At 43.1% G+C, this 25,521-nt stretch overlaps 1 protein-coding gene across 10 annotated transcripts in view; it reads right to left on the minus strand.

The window, feature by feature from the left end:
- The window catches only part of ZNF423 (zinc finger protein 423), a 282,260-nt gene that overhangs the window by 24,322 nt on the left and 232,417 nt on the right, over positions 1-25,521 (minus strand). For all 10 annotated transcript variants that reach the window (XM_077185134.1, XM_077185130.1, XM_077185131.1 and 7 more), the window contains one exon: positions 58-189. In XM_077185134.1, coding sequence (XP_077041249.1) covers positions 58-189 — 132 coding nt within the window. The remainder of the gene's footprint in view (positions 1-57; positions 190-25,521) is intronic.

Here is a 25,521-nt window from a genome sequence, read left to right on the forward strand (position 1 = left end):
TGTCATTTCTGGATCTAGCCATGCACGCTGAGGCTTGTCTTGGCCTCCCTGTCTTACCTGTGAAACAAACAGGGCATTTGAATGTGCCTCCCATCCCCTCAAAGCTGTGCTCAATCAGGTGACACAGGAGCTTTGCCGGAGAGTCAAACATCTGGTTACACAGCTTGCACTCATGATTGATGCCTTCCTCTGCAAGGTTCAAATGATACAACTTGTTAGTGACACAGCAGATTAGCGTCGGGGAGGCAGCAGCAGCCGGTGGGGAAGGCCTGTGCTGGGCACAGGGCCCCCCAGGACCCCCAGGACCCCAGCCCCAGAGCAGGAGGGGCTGCTGGAGCTCAGGGCTGCAGCCCCCACACCCTGGCTGTGCTGGGAGCGCCCCGCGCTCCGTCCAACACAGGGCTCCCAACAGCCCTGCCACAAAGGGACAGCAGCCCTGCCCTGGGTGCAGGGGATTAAAGAGCCAAACAGCATTTAAAAGTACTTTAATAGTGTGAATTCAGCCACCAGCGCTGACAGAGGGCTGAAGTGATGTATTCACCACAGAGTACACTGCAAACATTCAGGAGAGGAAGGAAGTGTTGGAGAATAGCAGGAGCTGAGAGCAGAGTGTCAGTGTAAATTTTTTTGTATATCTTGGCTTTTTACAAGGTGTAGAGAAACCACTGAAGGTATTTAAATGTAATTTGACAGTGGCATTTCCTTGTCATATATCTTCAGTATTGAATACACAGGGCCCATTTTAGATGTGTCTATATTCTAACTGAACTCAGTGAAATAGCAATAATTATTACTCTTGGTTCAAGCCTATCACTTTTGCAAGATGATATGCTTCTCTGTTTACTGAAGTTTGTGGTTCTGGGTGCAGTTGAGCTTTTTTTTTTGAGGTACTGAAGTCATATTAAAGCAATTTTCACACATAAAACTAAACGATGCTTTGGTTTTCTTGAAAGGAGGGAGGGAGTTACAGAATTTTAGAAAACATAACATATGGTTTATAAAAACTACCTAAAGAAACTACCTAAAAGGTTTTAATACTGTGCCTGGTTTCTGCAAATAACTCCCTAAAAATGGTTCTTTCCTTCACTGTGGCAGTCCATGAACTTCTCTTGAAAACTCATTTTAAAAACTAAATAAATTCTTTCTTTTGTTCTACACTCACATTTATTTTTACATCCTCAAATATCAATGACTATTAATTTTTAGTTCAAAGATTGCTAAGAAATGACTACATTACCCCATGCACTAATCCTTGCCAAATATATTTGGCTCTTACAAATAATGTGAGCCCTCACGAGCATGGTCTTTACTTACAGTTGCTTCAAATTAGCTTTTTCTATCTTTAAAGGGGCTAAAGAGAAGGGAAGTATAGCTTGCTATGAAGCCTTTGGTACTATCAGGATCCCAAGGCCCCTGTACAAGGCTTGGACAGTGGGAGCTGCCTGTGCTGCCTCTGGAACCCGTGTGGCAGTGGGTGCCCACAGTGAGTGCTGCACCAGAGCTGCCTGGGGAATGGGAGGCAGCCTGGGGACAAGTAAACAGGTGAGTTGGGAAGGAGATAAAAAGAGAAAAGGAAAGAGCCAGGAACAGAAAGATGAAAGGGCTGGTAGCTCCGTGGCAGCAGCTCTATGGATTCCCTGGGGAGCCACAAGCAGGGACTGGGATGTTTCTAGGACGCGCCGAGGTTTGCAATGCTCCGCTTGCGCAGCCTCCACGGGCAGGCACGTTGCCCTCTCCAGTGTGTACATTTCCAGACCAGGCCCTCTCCCCTCACTGTGGCCTAAGGCTGCATTCTCCCATCAGACCCTTGCCTGAAAAGTTCTGGCTTTGTGTGAATTTTGCAGCCTGCTCCAGAGGGGAGAAGAGATGGGAAGGGACATGAGCCTCATGCTGAGCATGCCCAGCCACACCACTGTGTACAGCAACCAAATGCTGCAATAAACCCGCAGAGGACAAAGCAGGAACTGGGGGGAATGGAACAAATGCCTTCTACGAATAAATCAGAGAAATCATGTTTGACATTAATTTTCTACCCTCTACATACTGGGTGTTTGGAAAACAGTGATTCATGTACAGCCTATGGTCCTGTGTGAGCACATGTGTTCATAAATACAGATAGACACATACTGATGACTAGACTGCTGCTCCTTTTCCAGCCTAAATATCTATAATTTGAGTAAAACTAAAAAAAAGAAAAGAAAAACAAACAATGCTCAGCTTTTCAGTTAAAGAATATCCTTACAAGCTTGGTATGTTTAATTCGGTAACAGAGATTGTGTATTTTCTTGGCTGATCCCTGCAGTATTTTAAATAGTTAAACCCATAACAAACAAACTAAAACTAGAATGAAAAATAATAAAACATAATGGGTTCCTGCAGATCTGGAAATTTATCCCACTCGAGGCAAGACCTTTTGATTTGCAAATCCACTTCTGAATTATAAGGCCTTCTCCTCACCGGTGGGGGTTTTTATTCCACTCCCACAGGAGTCCATTATGTATTTCTTGTGTCTATAAAACCATCCAGAAAGAAAAAAAGAGGGAAAAAGTACCATGGTTAGCATGACAAACGTTTCTCTTTTCATGCATGTGTATTCAAAATATGAAAATGCCCAAAGATATAGATAGAATTGCTGCTATAATCACTCTCTCCTCTATGGCATTTTACAGCATATTATTTTACACAGAAACACAGCACATGTATAGGGATACTCAGTCACCTTTAGAGAATAACTTCCTTGAATTATATAAGATCATCTAGGTACATGCAAGGAGGCTTTTTGACAATGTGGTGTGACAGTCAAATGTGTGGTGCTGGGCAACAGCAAACATATCATCATTTCCCTCATTCTTATTCGCCTTTTTTGTTCTAGCATGACAAGCATCTATGAGAGACCTACATAACTCAAGTGAATTATGCAGCCCCTCTCATTTGTAAAATAAAATGCAGATTTTTACAGTTTGTTATGCCAGATCTTCTCCCATTTCTTCATAAGCGTATCTGTGGAGGGATCAGATGATTACAGGACTAAACAAGCAATGTACAGCAAACAAGAATCTTGGGTTTCTTGCCTTTTTTTCCTGAGCTCAAAATAATAAGCATTAATTTTACACTTCATTTCTCAAAAAAATAATAGGATGTGCTCTTGTTTAAAACAAGCAGGCCTGCTGGATTCTGTCAGGCTGAAACTATGTCAGGCCAAAAGAGGAACAGAGCGCTTTGTGTAAAAGTATCATGGGGAGATGATAGTATCCTGTAATGTTTTCAGTACCTACTTTTGTCTCCAAAAGCATTTGATCCCTGGCAGACACATACTTATTTCCATACTGGTCTTGAGGGAAGCCAGTAGGAATGAGAGCTGATTATCTGAATCCTGAAGGTGAAACCTGGGTGGTGCCCGCTGATGTCAAAGGCAGGCGTTTGTATAAATTTGGAGGTACATAATTTACTGCCTGTTAGTGAGGATTAGTGGGCTGCCAGACCCAGCTGAACCGCGGCGGCAGAGCACGTCACTCATTGTTCCCAAGGCCGGGTGCCTTTGCAGGATAGTTTTAAATATGTTGATAGGGTGTTTAGTAGCACTTACACTGCCATCCTGCCCATTTTAGAGTGGGAATACGCTTCTCCATAAAGCTATTTCTACTGCAGCAATGTGCATTTAATACATATTACAATGAGTCTCTAAGCCTCTAAGAGAACCGACACCAGCAGCCTCCTGGCGAGGATGCAGTATAATTAATAATGCTGTATTAAACCCATTTACTGTATCAGCTGCATTTCTAATTATAACTATATTAATGGCAATGTGAAAGTACATGTTAACACTGTCGTGTACTGACATGTTATACCAACAAGTAGAAGATTTGAACACCAAAAATCAAGATGGCATTGTCTTTACTATTAGTTAAAACTTCTCTCTTCTACTCATTTAATAAAGCAAAAATTTCCCCTCATGGAATAACTGCAATACTCCTAATTTGAGAGATCATGTAAAATAATCTGATGCTCCTTGCTGACAACAACATGTACATCCCACACTATAGCTTTCCAGACCAGTATATTTCTACTCTACTGCAGCAAATTAAGCCAATAAAAGGGAATTTCTTCCCTGTACTCAGATGTTCACATCCATGAGTTAACCGTGCCTTTAATGAACTTTGAAATACTGTGATTCAGTGTAACAAAGCATTAATATACTGTATGCACAGAGAACCTTCTTCTGTCCATTAGATCATAAATTTGGTAGAATTAAATGGGCCGTGTGCTCTAATTATGGTAGAAATAAATAGAAATTGGAATGAACACAGGGAAATAAAATGAAAACTGCATGGAACTATTCTGTTTATGCAATTCATTTCCCAGTAAATAAGAAATCAAAGGGAAAAATTTATAATGTAAGAAAAGCAGCTTCCCCAGCAATTTTTTCCATGTGGCTGTGAAGGAGCAAGGGGCTGGAACCAGGGTAGGGCAGCAGTGATGGACACCCCGCTCAAACACAAAGCCTGCAGAGAACCACTTTGATCCCTCATCTGCTTTGCACCACTCCACCACTGGTTTTCATTACAAACAATCCAAGGATGGAAGTAAAACCAAAGTCTGAGGACACGCTGCAACTGCTGCAAGGGGATGGCAAATTTGCAGATGGTCACAGTGGACGAAGGCAATGTCTGCTGCACAGTCAACATTTCCTCCTCACCACTGCTGCCTAAACCCATGACCTGCTACCCAAACCATCTGGGCCACATTGCTCCACTGCATTTGTGTAATTGCTCCTGGCGGTGCGGCTGGGCCCCTCCCTTGCTGGGGCAGCATGGGGCCAAGGCGAGTCCAGGCAGCATGGGGCCAAGGAGAGCCTGCACTCCCTTTGCTGGGGCCAAGGAGAGCCCAGGCAGCATGGGGCCAAGGAGAGCCTGCACTCCCTTGCTGGGGCCAAGGAGAGCCCAGGCAGCATGGGGCCAAGGAGAGCCTGCACTCCCTTTGCTGGGGCCAAGGAGAGCCCACGCTCCGGCCGGCAGTGCCAGCGGCACCGGGTGCTCTGCAGCACGGCCATCAGGCAGCCTGGGCGGGGAAAGGCAGTGGATTGATGGCGTGGCAACAGAAATGTCACCTGGGGAGCTGGGTGCCGTCCTCCCAGGGATGCTGGAGGTCAGTTACTATGGCAACACCGAATGAGCTCAACCTTGTAACTGACCCTTATCTTTTTTTGATCTGTGGCCCCCTTGGGACCTTGGCTGGAAATCAACTGGAAAATAATCTGGTCACATATCAGAAAAAAAACTATTTATACTTATTTATTTATCCAGGTAGAGCTCATATCTCCCTTTGACGACTCTGCCAGACTAAAGACACCCATCATGTTCCCTCAGCAGTTTCAGTGGCTGTGTGGAAACACCCAGCTCTGCGCTGTGAGAAACCATGCCAAACCCCCCTGCCACGGCACAACACACACACACAATGCCATGGATATCTGTGCTCATGATTCCATTGATATATTGCCAAAATCTTGCCTTGCTCTCAGCCCCCGACTTGCCTGTGTGGATAAACATACACCTACACCCCTTCTTGGATGGTTTAATATTTTATGTTGCTATCCACTAATCATATTCTTTTGTGCTTTATCTCTCTGCTGAAATATGATTCTGCTTTGAAATATATTTATATGATCTAGAATGGCACAACACTGATGTCTTTTATGAGCTGAAGATTGTTTAATAAAATCTTGCATTTCTGCTTCATCCTTATGACAATTTTACTATTATAAGTTTTCAAGGGATATGAGAGCTGTCCACTGCGGTTAGAAACATCACTTTAATGAAAAATGATAACATGGGGGCTCAGATTTTTCTAGAAACTATGTAAGGAATACCAGCAAAAATACAGAGTTCCCAACATGCATTCATATGTAATTCTGTTGGTTTTCCTTACATTTGCCTATGGATAAGAGTCATTAAAATCAGGTCTGTTTATCATAGTTTTCCAAAGGATGGGCAGCCCAGACAAGGGTTTACCAGCACAAAAGGCAATTGCTCTTCTTCAGGTGGGGAGACTCTCTGGGGAAATGGGATTCAGGAAATCAGGGACTATATTAGGGGACAGAAGCCACAGGACTTGCTGGTCCTAGAGGAAGTTCCTATGGATTCCTGGTAACAAACTCCAGGGTTACTTGTGATGTACTTCTTCAGGCTCAAAAAGGTATTCTTTTCCATGCTAAATTAGCCTAACCACACAACGGGCTTTAAACTCTTTCATCATCTTAGGGGGCCTCGAGCTCAAAATATGCAGAATTAGATGCCAAATTATTTATAGGGTAGCTTGTAAGTTCACTGCCTCCAGTATATGTCAGTACACTGCAATATTAAAATGACCATCAAAAAGAAGCATGGTCCCAGAGGGACTGGGGATGAGATTGAAGGGAGTTTCCTCCTGACTGCGAGTTCCTGTGCTGCTCCAGAGCCCCTGCCCTGCTCCTGGCTGCAGGCTGTGTGCTCCCACTGCTCCTGAGGGGAAGGCTGAGCCTCACACTCACGGGATGGGGCTGCCAGGCCCAGCTTCATCAACTTAATTTTCAGTTTACAAGAAAAATAAAATCTGAAAGTTCAAAGGAGTTCATGGAGTTGTGCATCATCTATCTCTGTCTGCAGAGCCCCAGAGGGGCCTGCCTGCAAAGCTTTATTTTAGATTTAGATATTAATCTGGGAAACTGCATAAACATAATTTATAGAAGTGCACACAATACTTCAGCACAATAACTTCACACTTTATCAGCCTTTCTCTGAAGATGCCTTTTTTAATAGCCTATATTAAAACCTTTTGTGGACTGAAGCCTGATAGGTCTGACTGCTCCTTCATGATAATTGATTAAGGAATAACTCCACTAGCTTCCATGGAAAAATGGAAATGTAAAACCCATACAGGAAAAAAACCACATGCTCTCTTTGAGTGTGCAAGTCCATACAACCACACAGAGAACTAGCTTTATCCAGACTAAAGAACCTCTAGGAATAACTAGAGTTTAGTAAGAACACCTAACTCCCACACAATTTAACTCAAGTAATGTATTTCAATGTTTTGAAATACTTACATTTGTGTTATTTCAAGTTTAATGTCAATACCTGAGGAAACTGAAGTAACACAGCCCTGAATCCATGGCCACACAGCCTATTTCCTGCACTGTCCTCCCTCATGCCATCACATTGCTGAAAACTAAATACACCTTATTGCTCCTGCTCTCCTCCCTGGGAGCAGCTCCCTGTACTGCTGCACAGCAGGAACACATTCATCCTCTCATGCTATTGACAATATCACATAGAACAGCTCAGTACAGACAAACAGCAATAACTAGCATCTACTTGGCATCTATTCTTCTTGTGAAATTAAAAATTAAAATTAAAACATCATTATACTCTTATTAAACATCCCACTGGAATATGCTGATGCTTTAAAAACACCCAAAGCTTTAAACCTACTTTAAATAGGTGTAAAGCCCTTTTTTACTCCTTTTACAGGCCTGGCACAGTCCCCAGCCTCAGCAGCAGGCCCCCAGCACTGCCAGGTGCCCCCATCCCACCCGTGCCTCCTGCAGTGCCAGTGTGCAGTGACTGTGGTCACACAGAGGCACCAGAGCTCCAGGCCCCCCCAGCCACGAGGTGCCAAGGGCAAAGCCACCCCTCCCCTGGCTGGGTGCAGGGTGGCAGCTGCATCCCACAGCTACTGCTCAAAAGGCATTTGCCTTGCTGCTGGGTGCAGTTTGCATTTCTGAGTGCTCAGAGGCAGGTGACTGAGCTGGGGATGCAGGGCAGGGTGAGCAGCCCCCTGAGCTAGCCCAGCAAGCCTGGGACAGCACACGGTGTTTGTTGAAACACCAGCTCCCACTGATGTGTATCACTGATTTTCACATTGCCATTTCCCAAGCACACATTGACATGATAGACTTTAAATCTATCGTGTAAATAATCATCAGATTAGTGCTCTCTAATAGTATATAATTAACATGACAGGCTACAAGCCAGTTGTTGTCAACTACACTCAGCAATGCATAGAGTAAGAGAAAGCATAAACAGTTCCCATGATGGCATTAGGGAAGCAGAAAAACCGGTAAAAGGAGAAATAGAAATAAAACTCCTAAAAAAACCCCCACCTCAATGTAAAATTTAACTGAGAAACACTAGAGGTTCTTTCAGGCATTAAAACATTAAAAATGTCAATTTTTTAATTTTTTTTTTTTTCCAGTGGGAGGGTAGACTTTTATTTCCATCAGCAAAAAAATATTCTATTATCCCTGCATTGGTGCACTGCCTCTTGACTGAGTTCAGGTGAATTGGCATAAGGGGCTTTATTCTGATATTGCAAATTCTGCATAAACATGGAAGTATGTATCCAGCAATGTAAACTTTACAGCAGTATCAGCTATGGTCTAAAAAAAGATTGCATTAGTATAGGTATCTGGGAAATGGTGCAGTGGGCACAGAGTTAAAAATGCAATTGAAAACCAGCCATGAGCATTATTTTTGTGGCACATCACCAAGCACTCAGAGACTGGCCAAATGCTGCACCCCCATAATGCTGGGGCAATTTGCACCACTTACTCACATAAATGCATTTCTTTTAAATATGTATTAATTTTGTTGTCTTATTAAGAAACAGTATTCCTAGGGAAAAGTCTCTGGTTAAAAAGCAATCTTTTATGGCATTATTATCAACTTAAAGACCAAATTTCTTTGAAATACCTACAGACAAGTAAAAAGCCCAGAAACACCTCTCAGCTTTTTCTTGGAAAATAAAAATGATGGTTACCCAGCTATCTTGACATGAGCACTCAGCACAACTGCACCAGAGCTTCCTTGTTCTCTGAGGGTTGAACTCATGTCACAATCCAGCCCCAGAGAGGCTCCTGTCCCCCACCCCTACCGAGCTGCCTCCTTCACTCCTTCTCCCCAGGGACAGGGACACAAACCAGTTATTGGGGATGGCAAAAGGAGATGCCACTGCAAACAGAGAGAACCAAGGGTGACTAAATAGGGTCTGGCTGGCTAAGACAGGTAACTGATTTTGCATGGCACAAATATCCCTCAGAGCTCATTAAGTGCAAATATGCCCAAAAGAATGAACCTCCCCTATGAGACATATTTTAAATCAGGAATCCTAGGGTGCAGTAACACATGATATTCCTTAAAGGAGTCAAAAAGAAGAATCTGCATGAAAACAAGAAAATATTGTAAGCATCTCTGCATTATGGAGACATACATTTTTCTACTGTGGTATTATGCTCAAGCAAATGTACAGAGCATCTCCCATTGATGTTGGTGCAATTTGCTTGATTCACTCTCCACAGTCCAGGTGGAAATCAAACCCTCTGGCCAGCTTCATCTTGAATAAAAAGAGTCACTGCTACCCAGTGACTTTCTGGAAGAGATCTCACAGCTGAGCAAGGGCTCTGCATAACACAGACTGTAAAGTGACTCTGGGTAGTGCTTATCTAACATACAAACATGGATTACAATGCATAAAACCTAATCTCAAACTCATACCACCTTTACACGCGTTCTTTGTGCTGCACAGGAGCCAGCCAGCTTGCACACTTCAGGTATGATCTGGAGCTGACAGGCAGCACTGAAGCAGTTGCCCTGAGCTCTGCAGAGAAGGAGAGCTCAGGACCAGCACACACATCCTGCAGAGCTGGGAGGGGCGCCTGTGCCAGGGAAACATGGGCAGAACCTTCTTCTGGGGTGCTAAACTCAGGAGATCTAGGTTTCTGCCTTTGTAAACAAATTCCTTTCTTTTACTATGTGTGTAGCTCAGTCAGGCATATATGGCTGTTGGCAGTCATAACATGGCTCTGTCAGTGCACAACATGGCCAGCTTGTTTTTAATTTTTTTTTTAGAAACACATTTTCTTCATTTTATATGTCATTAGCTTTTTAATCCACTGAGGAAAGCCATGTGCAAACTCACACTGTAGACAGACTCTGGAGAACATATGCGGTCTGTGACAGAAAACATAGTGTAAAAGATAAGGAAAATCTGTATTTTTGGTTAAATAAAGTGATCTGGAAGAGCCAGTCCTACAGCGGAGCTGAAGCAGCCACCTGAAAGTGTGAGCATGCCACAAAAACACAAGGTATCAAAACACAAGGACATTCAGGAGGCTCTGATGGCTCGTTAACAGCAGGAGTCCTACAGAGCTATTTTTGCCTAAACTCACCTAGATCTCATGCTCTTGGCATTGTAAGGTTTCCTGGGCTCTCTGCAACTCCTCTCATTCTCAGAAGTTACATTTAAAAATAAAATTAAATTAAATTGAAAAAAATAAAAATGCAGAGCCCCAGGCCAAATGAAGCACCAAGATGTTCCCAGCAGGATGGTGCTTTCAGGGTATGCATGGTACGGACTGGAGCCATGCAGAGGTGGCTGAGATGACTTGGAAAGATCCAAAGGTGTTGTTGGATTGCTGCAGAGAAAGGCCTGATGTGCAATCATTGAACTTGAAAGAGACTTAGGGATGTCCACCTAATAAGTCCACATGAGAAGAACCATATTCCACAGCCCTGCAAAACTTACGATGGAGGAATGAAAAATGAGAGGAAAGATCAAGCTGCTTTTCAGCTGGGCCCTCAAACAAAATAAGATTCTTAATCAAGCCATCATGGAGTTCCTGCTTCAACCAAAAAGGTTTATCTATCTCAGAGACCTGCTACCCACCATTTTGTTCTTTTTTTTATTTTGTGAGTTCTTATTTTAACCTCAGATTCAACAATCGGCATTAAGAAGTCGGCATTTGCTCCTATCACCCCAGAGGCAGGGAAGATACAATTGTATATATGCAAAATAGGTATGAACTCTGATAACAATACTTTGCCTGTAGGCAAAAATTGACTTTTTAAATGGCAGCCACTATAATAATGTTAGCCTAAGACCCACCCTTGCAGGATTTTCCTCTGCTTAGTAAAAACAAGGTACATGCTGATAGGAAAAGCAAAGAGTTTGGGTACCGATAATACAGGAAATGTTTTAGTGGGAATGGAGGAAAACAAAATTGTAAAATAAAAGGTCTGTCCCACTGAACTACAAATACACCTGCTGTATGGAGGGGGTGAAGTGGCAAGTCTGTAGCCACAGAGGCAAGAAGGGCTGCCAAGATCTGTGTCCTAAAGCTTGTTAGTCTCAACCAGCAGCACCTGAAAAGGCCTTGGGATGCCTTCCCCACACAGCCTATGCTTTTGGAAAACTGCCTACAGAGGAATGGTCTAAAGCATCTACTACTCATCCCATAGATGGGTATGATGAGTAGCAGATGATGCCTACTCTTTACATTTCTCTTCCTTATGGTTGCCAACAGAAAGTGCATTGCTGCACAAGAGGAACTCCAAATTCAGTCCTGAGGTGTGATCAGAAAAGTCCAGCTCCTCAAGGGAGTGTTTTGGGGGCCCTGGGATGGCCGGGTGCCACCCATGTGCCTGAACTGCCCCAGCAGCTACAGGGAGCAGTGCCGAGGCCACCAGCCCCAGTGTGACTGGCCGCTCCTCCACTGGGCACTGGCCCTGGCAGGTTGTGGGGCACATCCCAGGAAGAGGCGTGCAGACAGCATGGCACATACAACAGTTGAATCTTTGCAGCTAGATGAACATCAATTATGCATTGTATCAAAATCCAAATGCTAGAGCATGAAGCAGGCAATTCAAAGAAACAGCATGAGCAAAGCAAATGCCAAAGAAATGAAAAATATGACCAAAACTGTGACAGAGCATTTGGCTACATTTCATGTAACATCATCAATCGTCTCTCATCGAAGATTTCAAATACTTGGGAAGAGATTACAAAAATATTCAAAGATACAATATTTGTATTTTGAATGTTAATTTGACACAAAGGAGTGTGCATGAGGGAATGTTTATAATCAGCACTCCAATAAACTCACAAATGACTCTAGTATTTTATAAGCTTGTTAGAAACAAATCACTCCCTTAGCTTATATTTACTTACTGATGAATAATAAAAGGCCTCAATACACAAAGAGTAAATTCAAAATGTTTTCCTCTTGTTTTATCTTCTATGACAATACTGGAACCCTTTCGCTCAGGCTATGATTCCCAAACATGCCTCTCCTGGTTTTATGGCTAAATATTGATTTCTCCATACAAGCAGAGGCAGCTTTGAACCTTGGTTCCTGCCCCCATCCCCTGTGTAAAGCAGATGCCGTGGTCTGGAGTTGAACAGCAGTGGCTGGCCTTGCCCCCTGCCCTCCTGCTGCCTGGAGGGTGGGGAAGGGAGCACGTCCAGCTCTGCCAATTTGCACAGCAGTGAAGGTGCAGTCCAAGTGCTCAGTCTCAGGAGGAAGAGGAGAAGATATGCTCACCTTGCACACCTCCCGGAGCAAAGCACAGGACAGTCGAGCAGAAGATTATAAAAAGAAACTTTGTAATATACTCAGAAACCCACAATGGTCCCAGACAAACACATAACTGCTTCAGCTGGTCTGCAGAGGCCTGGACAAGGTGTCAGAACAACACAGGCTCCTGTGAGCACCCAAATACCCTGCACAGCATTGGTGCAGCAGCCCAGTAATTGACCACAGCTGAAAATCCCCTTTAGCCTGTTTAAAACCACCAGGATGCTTTAATGCAATACAAATCATGCTTCAGCAGACAACATAACACCTACACCTTCCAAATGCCATTAGTTATACACCAGCTCAGCCCAATAATGCTCTAGACACAAGCACAGGAGCCCAGTGCTAGCCATGGAGCCCTGGCAGTAGCTGTGCTGGGGTACCCACGTGTGCCATGATAGCTGGATTTCAGAAATAATTGCTGCATGGGTCGGCCTGCTGGATTCATAAGTGGTAAGTAGCACAAATGGAGGGAAACAAAAGTTGGCAGAACGATGCCTCATTTTTCTAATGTAACTAAGTGCTGAATGTGGTAATGGGAATTGTGGGGATACTTGTCTTTATGCTCTTATTTACCCAACAGAAATTATACAGGGATATTCTAATGCAGGATTTTACTTAATGTACAGTTAAGCATTACACAAACATTTTATTGTGGTCTGTAAAGATGATCTATTTAGAGTAGCTGAAAAAAAATCAAACACTGCATTCAAGCATAAGTGCTTCTGGTAGACACACAAATGCAGAACAACTTTACAAAGTAATTGTAACACAGGCTTTTGTTCTAGATGGCCCTGTTGCTTCATGCACGGGCATCAAAGACATCTTCACCACCTCTTAAAGACAAACCAAATGCTGCCATGGACCAAGCTGGCTGGACACACAACATCTTTGTAATTACATTAAGATGCTGAAGTGAATACACATATAGCCAGGCCTACTCACTGCCCCAGCACCCACTGGTGCTGCAGAGGGTGAGGTGTGAACTTGAGACAGTTTCTGTGACATGCCTGGTGCTGGGACTGGCCTGGTGGTCTTCACAGAAAGCTGGAAATCACTGCAGTATTGCAGAATACATAACAAAGCTTGCACAGCCCCTACTATTATTAACCCTGACTCGGGTGTGCATTGAGGTGATTAAGCACGTAGTCATTAAGACAAACAGCTTAGGATTCACATTTCCAGAGAGTCACATTTCCATTATAAGATGGTTTTTATTTCTAAAATTGTTAATGCAAGAGCCATGAGAATGAAATTACTTTTTCACTTTTTCACCTGTGGACAAGCCATGACACACTGTACAGGAGTTCACTCAGTGTAACACTGACAAGCAATACACATTCAAAATAAATCTCAGGGTTCCAAAGCCATGGCCACACTGCACTGCCACTGCAATCCTCCTCAGGGACAGAGGCCACCTGTCACGGAGCTCTGCTCCCTCCCCTGCAACTCTGGCCAGCAGCTGGAGCAAAGGGAAGGCTGCAGATGGAGCATCCCAGAGACTGCTCCATGGTGCAGTGAGAGGTCTGATGGAGGAAGACCAGCAAAGGAAGGTGGAGAATGTCCCAAAGCAATGCTGCTGCCATCCCTGTCACTGCCCTGCCACTCCTATGGAAAACTGCCCTTGCCATGGGCTTCCCACCCCTTGCTGTGCCTCCAGCATCACAGGTGAGGTGCAGTGCTCCCAGGCATGTTTGTGTTTTTAAAGCAGTGATGGTGTCTGAAACTCCACCCACTTAAGCCAGTGGCAAAGTTTATAGTCTGCACCTGGGTATCTCTCCAAGATGGAGAGTAAAGACCAGCACCCCCAAGCCACCAGGCAGGGGGGCCAACTGAGCCTTTGTTCTTCCTCCCCACATGCTTCAGAGGAGTAGGGAGGCACAACATTATTGGGGGAGAATTCCTTATACATTGTTCCAGCATCAGCACTTCAGCCTCCAGAGAGAACAGTGACTAATCCCCAACCACTCAATAAACTTCATGCTAATGGATGGCAGGAAAAAACATACAATTTCTCAGAAAGGAAGATAATTACTGGGGGCATGTGAAATGCTAGAAATGCAGGAAGCAAACAGCTGAAGGAAAACCCATATAGGACATGTCAGGGTTTCACAACAAAAATGCTGTCAACGTGCCATGGTGTGTGTCAGGAGCCTCAGTGCTCTTCAGTCTGAAGTCACTGGGATTTTCCCTATGGCCAGGGGCTGCAATTTTTACCATCTAGATCCATCTTTGATGTTATTGAAACAGAGACATGAATTTGAAAAGGAAAGAAGTCATGTCATGAAGAAAACAGGAAAAAAACACCTTCCATGGGGGGTCATGGCAATCTAAATGACTGAGTAAAAAACTACACTGCTCTCCATTTTTATAGAAGTGTCCCAAGTACAGTGCCCATGAGGATTCTCCTTTGAGATATCCATTTATTTTTTAAAACCTTTTCTGGAGAAAATAAGCACTCCTTATTTCCAGGAATAAAAACAAAACAAACCATCCTCAGACAGCTGGCAGGACAGGCAGGGCACAGCCCAGGCTCGCTCTGGGGCTGCCCCCTTTGTCTCCATGCCTGGCAGGTGTCTCTGAGGAGGGGAGCACACCAGCTGCTCTCAGCCATGACTGAAGCCAGGCACCTCAGGCATGAGTGGTGACAATCCCAGGGCTTTCTGGTGGGCACTTTGCTGTGCCCAGCACCGTTGGCAGTGCTGTGCCACCCCACTGCCTGCACAGAGAGCATGGGCCAGCCCCAGCCCAGGCACCGGGCCCTGGATCACAGAGCAACGCGGTGGCAATTTCTAAAGAATTGCAAAGCCCTTTAACAACAACACTTCTGCTGTTACTGACAGGAGCTGAAGCCCCCCTGTACCACCCTATTCAGAGTCAGAGGCAGGATTTCTCGTGGCAGTCCTCGTGTCATGAGTTGCCCAGTTGTCCCTTGGCCCATTCCCTGTGCCCAGCTCAGCCGGCAGCTGCCAGCACAGGCAGGGAGCAGCATCTGAGCACAGCACCCAGCACAGTGCCTTCACTTACATGTGCTGAGTTGCAATAACTGGGGGACATTTTAAATGGTTTCATCTCACCATTCGGTTTCCTTTTGCTTTTCAAAGCAGAGGAAGTATTTATCAATAAAGATTTTAAAAAGAATTAATTATCACCATCATCAAGTCAAGCTCCCTGGTGCCTCGCTGTCCAGCACCTGCACGAGTCCTCTTCCCTTTCAGTGAAGGATCTACCATCTCTGCACCATCCTTGTGCTTTGCAGCTCTAAAGCACTATTAAAATCAATTCACTTGGTGTCAAAAGCTCTCTTTCTTCTTGTACCTACCATTACAGCTGTAGTATTCATCAGATTTTTACCACCAGGATTAATGTTATAAAATGTCACTTGCTACAGTAAAATTTATCAACATTATTATATACCATAGAAACTGCCACCACAGACAAATGCACTACATTAAAATTTTGTCTAGAGCTCCCTAGAGGAAACATTTGCTGCAATTTGTGTAACAGTTTATATATTTATGCTATTTAATGGTACAAAGCAATAATTATGACTTCATTCACTGATAAGCAACAGCATTATATAAATCAGATGCGGATTTAGAACATGCCAGCTTTGTCACTGGCCTACCACTTGTAAATTATGTTGCTGTTAAAAAAAAAAAAAATCTAAGCAAATATGAGTTAGCAGCAGGAAGCTAATAATGTGCCTCCAGCTGTTCCAGTTAACCTGCAAATGTGGCCATCTGCACCTCAGGAGAAAAAGAAAAGGAGAGATAGAGGGAGGGAGGAAAAGGAGAGAGGAGAGAAGCTCCCACCAACACCAGCACAAAGCCCAGGCCCTGAGCAGTAGGAATGACCTTGCTCCTCATGACCAGACAAGCACATATTTAAAATCAGAAAAGTTACCAAAGAATAAAGGACCTTTTCTCCCCTAGACCCACAGAAAAAAAAAATAAAAAAAGAGAAAAAAAGTCCTTTCCACTGCCTTTTTTCTGGAACAGGCTGTCTTTCACATCTGAGGTTATTATTTACTGCATTGCAGGTCTGTCCAATGAACAGGTTTTTCTTACAACTTCTGCCTTTCATTTCTACTTTTTAACACCTCTTCACAGACCCATCTCGTATTATTTTTTTTAAATGGTGGTCATTGTAATAGATTTATTCCTGCTTCAGACAATTTAAAATGGATCTGCAGGGCACAAAGGCTGAACTATCAAACAAGACCAAAATTCTCAGATAGAAAGTCACAGATCTTGCAGTGCACAGCAGCTTCACTCCTGCCTTTGGGTTCACGGGGATGAGGTGTCCTTAGGACATGCGAGTAGTGTTTGCTCAAAGATTATTTTATAAGAGACTTCTGTGGAATCTGGGTCACAAGGAACTGACACAAAATATTCCCTTTGACATTCACCCACACACTGAAGAGACAGTGGCTGAAAGTGCAGGTCCTGTACATTGTTACACTTTGGTAATCCAACAGCAGTTTAATACTAACAATTCTCCATGATCCATGTTAGCAAGGGCTCTCCAATACACTTCTAGAAAAGGATGCTGAGGGCCTCAGAAGATTTTTTTCTTTTTAAAGGTCTGGCTCTGTAAAACAACAAGTTTAATTCCTGTGAAGGGCATGAGGTCAGAGGGGTCAGCACACCTTGCTGGAGCTGCATTGCCCCGCCTCACCTGCACTCTTACACAGCATCTTTGTACTGCCAATCCACCCCCAGCTCCCCAAAAAGCCTTGTTCTGGCACAGGTTATCGAAGCTGCCATTGACCTTGAGATGCTTAAATACACTCAGGATTATCATCACTCTTAAAGTAAAAAGGTCTCACCTTGCCTCTTCCAAAATTTAGCAATTCCGTTTGTTTCTGTGTTTTCGGTGCATGTCTGTTTGCACCACCCCAAGTGTCACAGTTTTGATAAAACTCTTGAAGTACTGAAAGTGCCCAATATTGACCTTGTGGACCTTGATCTCAAGGGTGGGTAGCATGACCTCCTCAGAGCACATCACAATCACAGGGGATCTATATCTGAGCAGTGTTGTATGGACCTGACTGTTATTATTAGATTTTCACCAAGGAAACATGATTTATCTTCATTCCAATTTTTGTAACTATAACTCATTCCAATGCTAACTGCATGTACAGGGATTTATAATTCACTTGAAAGATTAACTCAGGCATACATAATTTCAAAGAAACAAAACCAATTTTTTTCTTGAAAATACTGAATTTACTTTAAACTGGTCTGATGTGATAATGTTGGGGCACATATCTGTTAAAGCCATCTTTAATGCTTTTCTCTATTTAAGAGTTTTGTTGTTTATGAGGATTAATACTTTCAGGAGAAATACCTTACCCTGATGGAACACGCAATCAGTAACTGATCTTTTCCAAACATTTGCACTACACTTCAGGGATGTTGGTGGATATGATAAAAACTGTGATTTGCAGTAGGTTCAAGAACCAATAACTTCATGCTGACTCAGTAAGTTACCAACATTTACCCTCTGAATTGTGTTAACCAATGCAAAGTGCCCGCAGAGTGATGTGTCTGGTCAGGGAAAGGCCATCTCTCCAGAGGAAAATAAATTTTCCAGTAAACCTGTAACTTCATCTGGCCTTTCTAAAATTAATTTAATCTAGAAATTGCCACATCTATGAAAGCAGCTGGGGTGTTGCTCTATTTTTCAATATCAGAATATTCATAGCAAACAACATATACGAATTCTTCAAGTCCTGTCAAATAACCAAACGTATTTGGGGGAGACTTCCTTATACATTGTTCCAGCATCAGCACTTCAATATCAGAATATTCATAGTGGGACATTTTGTGCACATAGAACAGTTCTGGTGTTTGACAGTTCCATTTAATTACACCAAAACCTCAGTTTAGTCCACTGATGTCTTCAGAGGCAAGTAGGAAGTAAAGCTGGTCAACATCTACACCAGAATGACTGGTCATGTGCCCCTGAGGCTTCATCAGGACTGCCAGATCATGTTGCACAAACTGTGCCTCTCCACCTGTGTGGAGTTCCCAGAGTGCTTCAGCTCACAAGGTCTGAATGCTCCTCTCTGATGGGAATCCATGGGTCAACTTCCTGCCCCTATCTGTTCACTGCTCAAAACAGCACCAAAAAGGAGATCCTAGATGTATGCAAATGACCCATAATCCTCATTTATAAAGAAACCCCTTCACATTGCCTTAATGAACTAGGAGGGGAAGTGTCAGATGGATTCTCATGTGAGCATGACTAACAGAAAAGAGAAGCAGATGGAAAGGGGCACAAACAGCTTTTTCTAAACCCATTAATAAAAATATTGTTAAAGCACTTTGTTCTAAAATATAAACCTAGATATTTGATTTGTCTAATTTTGTCAGAACATTTCTGTTCCCTTTTGGTGAAGGGTGATGGCAGCAGAGAACCCTGTGCCAGTGAGCAGCCCACATCCCTTGGAGATGTTCACCAGCATGCAAGGCCCTCCCAGCCTCTCCTCAGCCACAGGAAATCTCCCTGACATTTCTCAACTCTCATTCCTGACACTCCACAGAGTTCCACATAGCACACTGAGAGGCCAATGAACAATTCAAGTAAACTTTCCTACTTAGCAAGAAAAACTGTGACTGGAAAAATTTAGCTCCCAAACAGACAGTATGAGAAAGGTCAAAAGACATGGTGAAATGGAAGGCCTTGCAATAGCTCCATGGTGCCACAAACATTCACACAACTCATTTACATCATGGAGGTGAATAAATCAAACTGTTTATCACACTCATAAAAGACAGTGCATATCTGCAAAACATTTTTGGGGCAACATAGTTAAGGGGAAAATGGCTACAAGCTCATACAAATATTGCTGTGACATTTCTATTCTCTCCTTACTGACCTGAACAATCTGATCCAGAATTGTTATGCAAGTGGCAGAAATGCAGAATGAATTTTTAATAGCCCTGTCTGTGAAAGAGAACAAAATTTCATAAAAGATGTTAAAGCAGTTTCCATAATGCTGGCTTATGTAGCTCTCCACAAAAATAGGCACTCTCAACTACAACAGTTAATCCTGAGGATTTACAACACATCATAACTCATTCCTGCTGTACAGAGGAATCCATCTATCAAATGCAAGTGATCTTGCAATCACAGATGAACTCCAGTACTTAAGTAGGATGGGATACGTTTCACAGTGTCAGCCCTAATTTTCAGCCTTGACTTTGATTTCCCTTGCCTTGGTGGGTTCCAGGCAGACCCTCGGTGTTACTCTAATGTAGCTTTTTTGTGGTTTTAATATGAATATTGTGTCAAGAAGCTGAGATATTAAGAATGACAATACATTATTATTGCAGCAGGGAAATCTCCAGAGTCCTAGAAGTAGGATTTTGAAAACCACAGTAAAAAATCAATAGCAATCCACAAGAATTCATAAAGGAAATGTGTCAGTCAGCACCTCTGAATACAAATCTTAAATTTTAGCCTAAGCAGACTGGACAAATACAAGTCATTTAAAAGGCAGAAGAGGGGAATGTGCCCCAGCTTTTCAGGCTGCAGGAGGGAGCCTGTTTTGCTTGGCTGCCCCAGGAGTGCCTGAGATGCCCTTGCCCTTCTCTGCCAGAGCCCCGAGGCCAGCCCCAGCCCCAGCCCCAGCCCCAGCCTGCCTGAGCCAGTGTGTCCCTGGTGGCTGCACGGACAAGGAAGATGCTGCATCCCTGACACTGCCTGCACCCGGGCTCCTCCCTCGAAAGCAACCATGCAACAGCATGTAGGGAAAAATCAGCTCATCTGTACTCCTGATAATTGTGATAATGAAAAGAAATGCCAAGAACTGTACATGCAAATCTTTGATGAATTTACAGCCAGACATCTGCTTGCAAGGTAGCTGGTCTGTGAGCTACCTCCAGCAACAGGACTTAGTGCTGCTTGGGTTGGATTTACATTATCAAAAATATTCACAAAATCAATCGATTAAACAATTCATTTGTATTTGGCTAACTATGTATTAATAAAGTGTTATCAAAGCTTCTCTCAGGATGAAGACTGCTTAACTAGCATGGAAAATAGAAGGTACCACATACAGAAATGTCCATAAGGCAAATGCAAACGGATGGCCTTTGCCATCTCAAATGTTGCCCTGGGACTGGGTACATCTGAACAGGGCTCATTCTCATCATTCAGATCACTTGCCTACACTCTGACTTTGAAAGAAGTTTTTGAAAGAAAAAACAAGCTGCAAGGTGCTAAAGATGAATGGTCTTGCTCTCTTCAAGAACAAGTAAGAGTTCGTAGCGGCGCTCAGAAAGAGAAAAAAATCTTTTTCCAGACCTCACTCTCCTGTACAATTTGCACAACAGAAAAGCTGGGTTTGATTCACAAAAGAGGTGAAGTTATAAGCAGAGGAAGCACACAAAGATTTGAGTCCAAATCCAGTAAAAGACGTTAAGATTTGGTTAGATGCTCTCAGTGCCTTCCTACAATTTCTGCAGCCTGTGTGCCTTCCCACTGCTACTCAGAAACACCTTAAAAATGACTGCTACAATTTTGGAGGGGAAAGGCCAGAGGACGTAGCTCTGATGGTGGTCTACAGTTTTCAGTTCCTACTCAGGAGACTTCACAACTGTTTTTAAATAGAAGTACATAGCGTTCCTGGCTGAGTGACACAGAAGCACTGCTTAATGGCCAAGGAGGATCTGCTGGCAGTGGCACTGAGGACTTCCACAAAGCCCAGGGGCTCCAACTTTAGCAGCTTTTCTAGTCAAGGCCATGGGAAATGCTGCTAAAAACTGCAGCAGTTGTTCAGGGCAACCATGAGATGTGGTTCACTATACATGTGCTATCTATTATGCATACTATTTATTAATTTATGTAGATTGGTAGACTGCATGACCAAAAACATGCCATCAGCAATGATGGGCATCCAAGCCTGCAGTAAAAGCTTGATCCAAAATTAGTTTCAGTCATTGAAAGATATTTTTTTACTGCTTACAGTGAATATTGGTTTAGGACCTGAAAACACTGAGAGGAGCTGCTTTTACTGCCCTAGTAATAGCAGAGATAGTTGAAATCTCCATTTCCATGACTGTGTCACAGGTAAAGCAGGGAGACAAATTCATGTAGGGAGCCCTATTGATACTAGATTTGATAGATCTTAATAGCAGAACTCTCTGAAGGATGATGTCACCATATTGCAAAATTATTTAAGCTTACAGTCACTGTTCTGCTGAATGTCCCAGCCCAAAGGAAAGGATCAGATCTCCACAGCCAGGGCAGAAACCTTTACCGTGCATAACTGGTACTGATGCACAAGGACAAATGTTGTAAAAGCTTTTAATAACATTTTGTTTTCAAGCTTAAAAAGTAAAATAACACCACCAACCCACTGACAGATAAAAACAAACCTCCTGGCACAATGCTGCTTATCTAAGCTTTCCCCACACCTTGTACCTGTTTATCCCCACGACAGCAACACCCACTTTGACAATAAGGGTTTTTCTTTCTTTCATCAGAGACAATTAGGAATAACCTCACCAAAGCCAACGCTACTACACGGATGAAAAAATTAATCAGCAATGAACCCATACCCTGGGATTTTCTCAAAAATTTGACAGATCTGTTAGTACTGAATTCTCAATCTGCCCTAGTTACCAGATGCGAGTTGGAAGGGCATTAAAAGGACAATAGATGTGCTGATATTTCCTAACTAAAGTTACATTCTGACAAAAGTAACATTCCTAAGATATCTCACAACAAAAAAATTCTCTTGAATCTGAATTTGAATTTTTTTCTGAATTGCCTTTATTTCTTTCTTCTGTAGCTCCCACAGCTGAGTTCCCAAATGCAAGATGTTCATTGTCAATAAGCACTGTGCAAATACACACAAATAAAGGGGATCAGCAGAATGAGCTGCTTGCAATTACTGCCTTATCCACGAGAGAGCACAGTAACCTGAGCACATCCCCAGCCTTTAGTAAATGCCTCGTGTACGTACAGAGCACTGTATAACTCAAAAATTATAATTAAAATGTCTTAGCTCCTGTATTTATAGTAACATTTAAACTACTGTGCTTTCTTGAAGTCAGAGTCATTTACTTGAGAACAGCACACTTTACGGTGAACAGATCTTTGAAACTATACCATGGGGATATGGCACAGCCACATGTAACTCAATATATGTCAACAGCTGTAAAAATATTGGTAGGAGAAGGGAAGGAAAAGCCATGAGCGCAGATCAAGTGCCCTGTCTCTCACATCTGACTGTTTTCAGATTCTCACTCACTCCTCTCCTCCCCGCCCCCCCCAAATAATTGGGCAATTTTAGTGCAAGCTGTCATAAAAGCCAAGGCTTCTTTGAGGCTGAATGATCAAAAAGGTTATAAATGAAAATGATTTCAATGTTGGAGGCCTAGTGAGTGACCAAGGCACTTTCTGTAGCAGAAGGGTTTGTTCTAATCTTACCAACTGCACGCTTTCGTCAGAGCATATTCCTAGGGAGTTCACAGCTCCCCAGGGCGAAGCTACAGTAAATTCTGACTAATCCCCTCTGCATACAAATGAGCCCCTGGTAAGAGAAACTGCAGGGTGAGGCAGCTTATACACAGCACTGATTCTTCAGGTCTGCACCTTCAGCAAAGCAAACAAAATGGCACTATATTTTTTTTCTTCAGTGGGACAAGCTTTCTGAAAAATAAAGCCTTCAATCCTAAAATGCGGGACAAGCTGAAGAAAGAGGGAAGGAGCACAGAGCAAAAAGAGTGTCCCTCCTCTCCTGTGCCCAGGCAGTGGGGTAAACAGACAGTATCACCCCTTTAAAAAATTCATGAATTTAAACTTCTCCTTTATTAAGGGAGTGGTGGTTTTGGACTAAAATTTCATGTAAAAGGAACATTGCACAAGATAAAATATTTACTAGCCTATTATAAAATAGCAGGATCAAACCCTGCACTTCCATTGGTTGGCATCACTGTATCGAAATACTATAGAGCACCAAGTCATTTATATTCATTCCCTGGCATTTCAAGGGATCTTTAAATGTTAAATTCTGCACCTATTGCTGCTTTAAAAGTCTTAAGCATTTCTCAGTGCAAGATGTGATTAATTTTTCCAGCTGTGTGTTATTTAATCACAGAGCATATATTTGGTATAATTATTAACTCTTGACAACATGGGATGCTCCTGTTTCACAAAATTCCTGGGAAGCAGCTGGGTGTACAGCAGTGAGAATGGCTCTGCTGTTGGCAGTACCTGCCTGGCAGAGCTGAGGAACAGAAGAGGAAGAGGCTGCAGAGTCATCCTCTCTAGATGTGGGAGCACTCTGCTCTTCCAGGGGCACGACAAGGGCTTTGGGCACTCAGCACCCTTTGGGATACAATGCAGAGAGCTCTCAGTAAGAACCACATGGAGCTTTTCTCTCTGCAGACCTGCAGAATGGTGCCTCTGTTTTGGATATGTACAGAGACTGGGATGTTTACACTCTGCAGCCATTTAAATACAGCTCAACAGAGATACCACCCTAATGTCTGGCATGTGGTTTTATATGATGCAATTTTCATGTATTCGCATGAGTTATGGGGTCAAGATGTACACAGATTAAATTTTATAGTCTTAAATTTGGTGTTTCTTGGAGATGATTCTGAAAGCTATAAAGACATTTGAATACTCTACAATTCAACCTTAAAAGTTCTGGTTTAGATTCCTCCTTAACATTAAGCTTCTAAGCTAATAATTTTCTAATGATGTTCTGTGCTTAAAATTGATTCACTTGAACCTTGCAGCTTACCCTAAAACTTATTAACTAAAGTAAATGCTCTTATACAGTGTTGTGGTATTAAGAAATAATCTAATCAACCAAACCCAAAATGTTGGCTGAGGAAACATTGCTGAATAGCCAATCCAACAGAGCCTTAACATGCCACAGGGATGGATCTGCACCAAGCCTCCACTCTGCTTCACAGCCAGCACAGCCCTTGGAGAGCGTGTGAGCAGCAGGCACTGCAAACCCAGCACCTCATTCCAGCTGCACTCCCGGCTGCCCTGGAGGGGAGGATGGGAGGGCTTGCAGATAAACCCCTCCTGAGCTCCAGGCTGGGCTTCTCATGTGTCCCACACACCTTCCCAACCTCTCCCCACCTTTTTGGTAGTGGGAGGTTGCCAGAAAGAAGTCTTGCTACAGATTAAAAAAAAAAAAAAACAACAACCAAACCACAAACAAAAACCCCACAAAACATTTCAAAGTAGCAGCACTCCCATTTACTTGCCACAAGACAATATTGTGTGTTTTGCACTCTGCTTCAGCCATAAGGAATTGCAGTCTATAAAAGGCACCACTGCACTGAAGGGGGGACTCTGTACCACTCCATGGAAAAGAAGTCTCCCATCGCAATCAGGAAAGTGTGTTATAGGGATGACCTTCTGACACAAAGCACAAATCTATCAGTTTGCCACTTTTACATGCTTCTGGTATTTATCTCTTCTGCACTCCCAACTCGTCTTTTAATTAGACAAACTCTCATGAAAGTCAACAAGAGTTTTGTCTGACTGAGAGCTGGGTTGGAGCATAATTGGATCACAATTCCAGGGGTGACAATGAATGAAATGCAGTTCTAGATAGGCACCAAAAGTGCAGAAGCTTTGTCATTTTAAAATTAAAGTTTAAAATTAAGTATTCTGGGGGGAGGGCAGCAGAGGCTTCACCATCTCTCCCAGGAGGAAATGCTCAGTTCTTCCATTTGCAAATCCAGAGGCATCACTGCAGATATCAAGGTGTGTCAGCACCCAGACTCAGGAGCCCAAAAAGGATGAAGAATAATAGTTATTCAGTGGCATAACTGATGACACATATGTTCAACAGCAATTCTGACATACTGCTGAAATTCCCAGACAAATAAGCAGAGATCAGTTTCATACCACACCTACAAGACATGGGCAGGCATAATGTTTAAAGGAGAAGCTAATACTAACACATATGGTGTAAAATAGGGTTGCTTTTTTTTCTTTCTGTTTCTTAAGTAGACTAAGGACCAAATAATGAAACAACCTAGAAGACAACATCAAAGTGTGGAAGCTTTAGCCAAGAGAGTTCCACCACAAGGTTAAGAAACAAAGCTGCTGTGGAACAGAACTGTATAGCAGCAAACACTACACACTAC

The sequence above is a fragment of the Agelaius phoeniceus genome, chromosome 12, assembly GCF_051311805.1.
Source record: "Agelaius phoeniceus isolate bAgePho1 chromosome 12, bAgePho1.hap1, whole genome shotgun sequence".
NCBI classification, from domain to species: Eukaryota; Metazoa; Chordata; class Aves; order Passeriformes; family Icteridae; genus Agelaius; species Agelaius phoeniceus.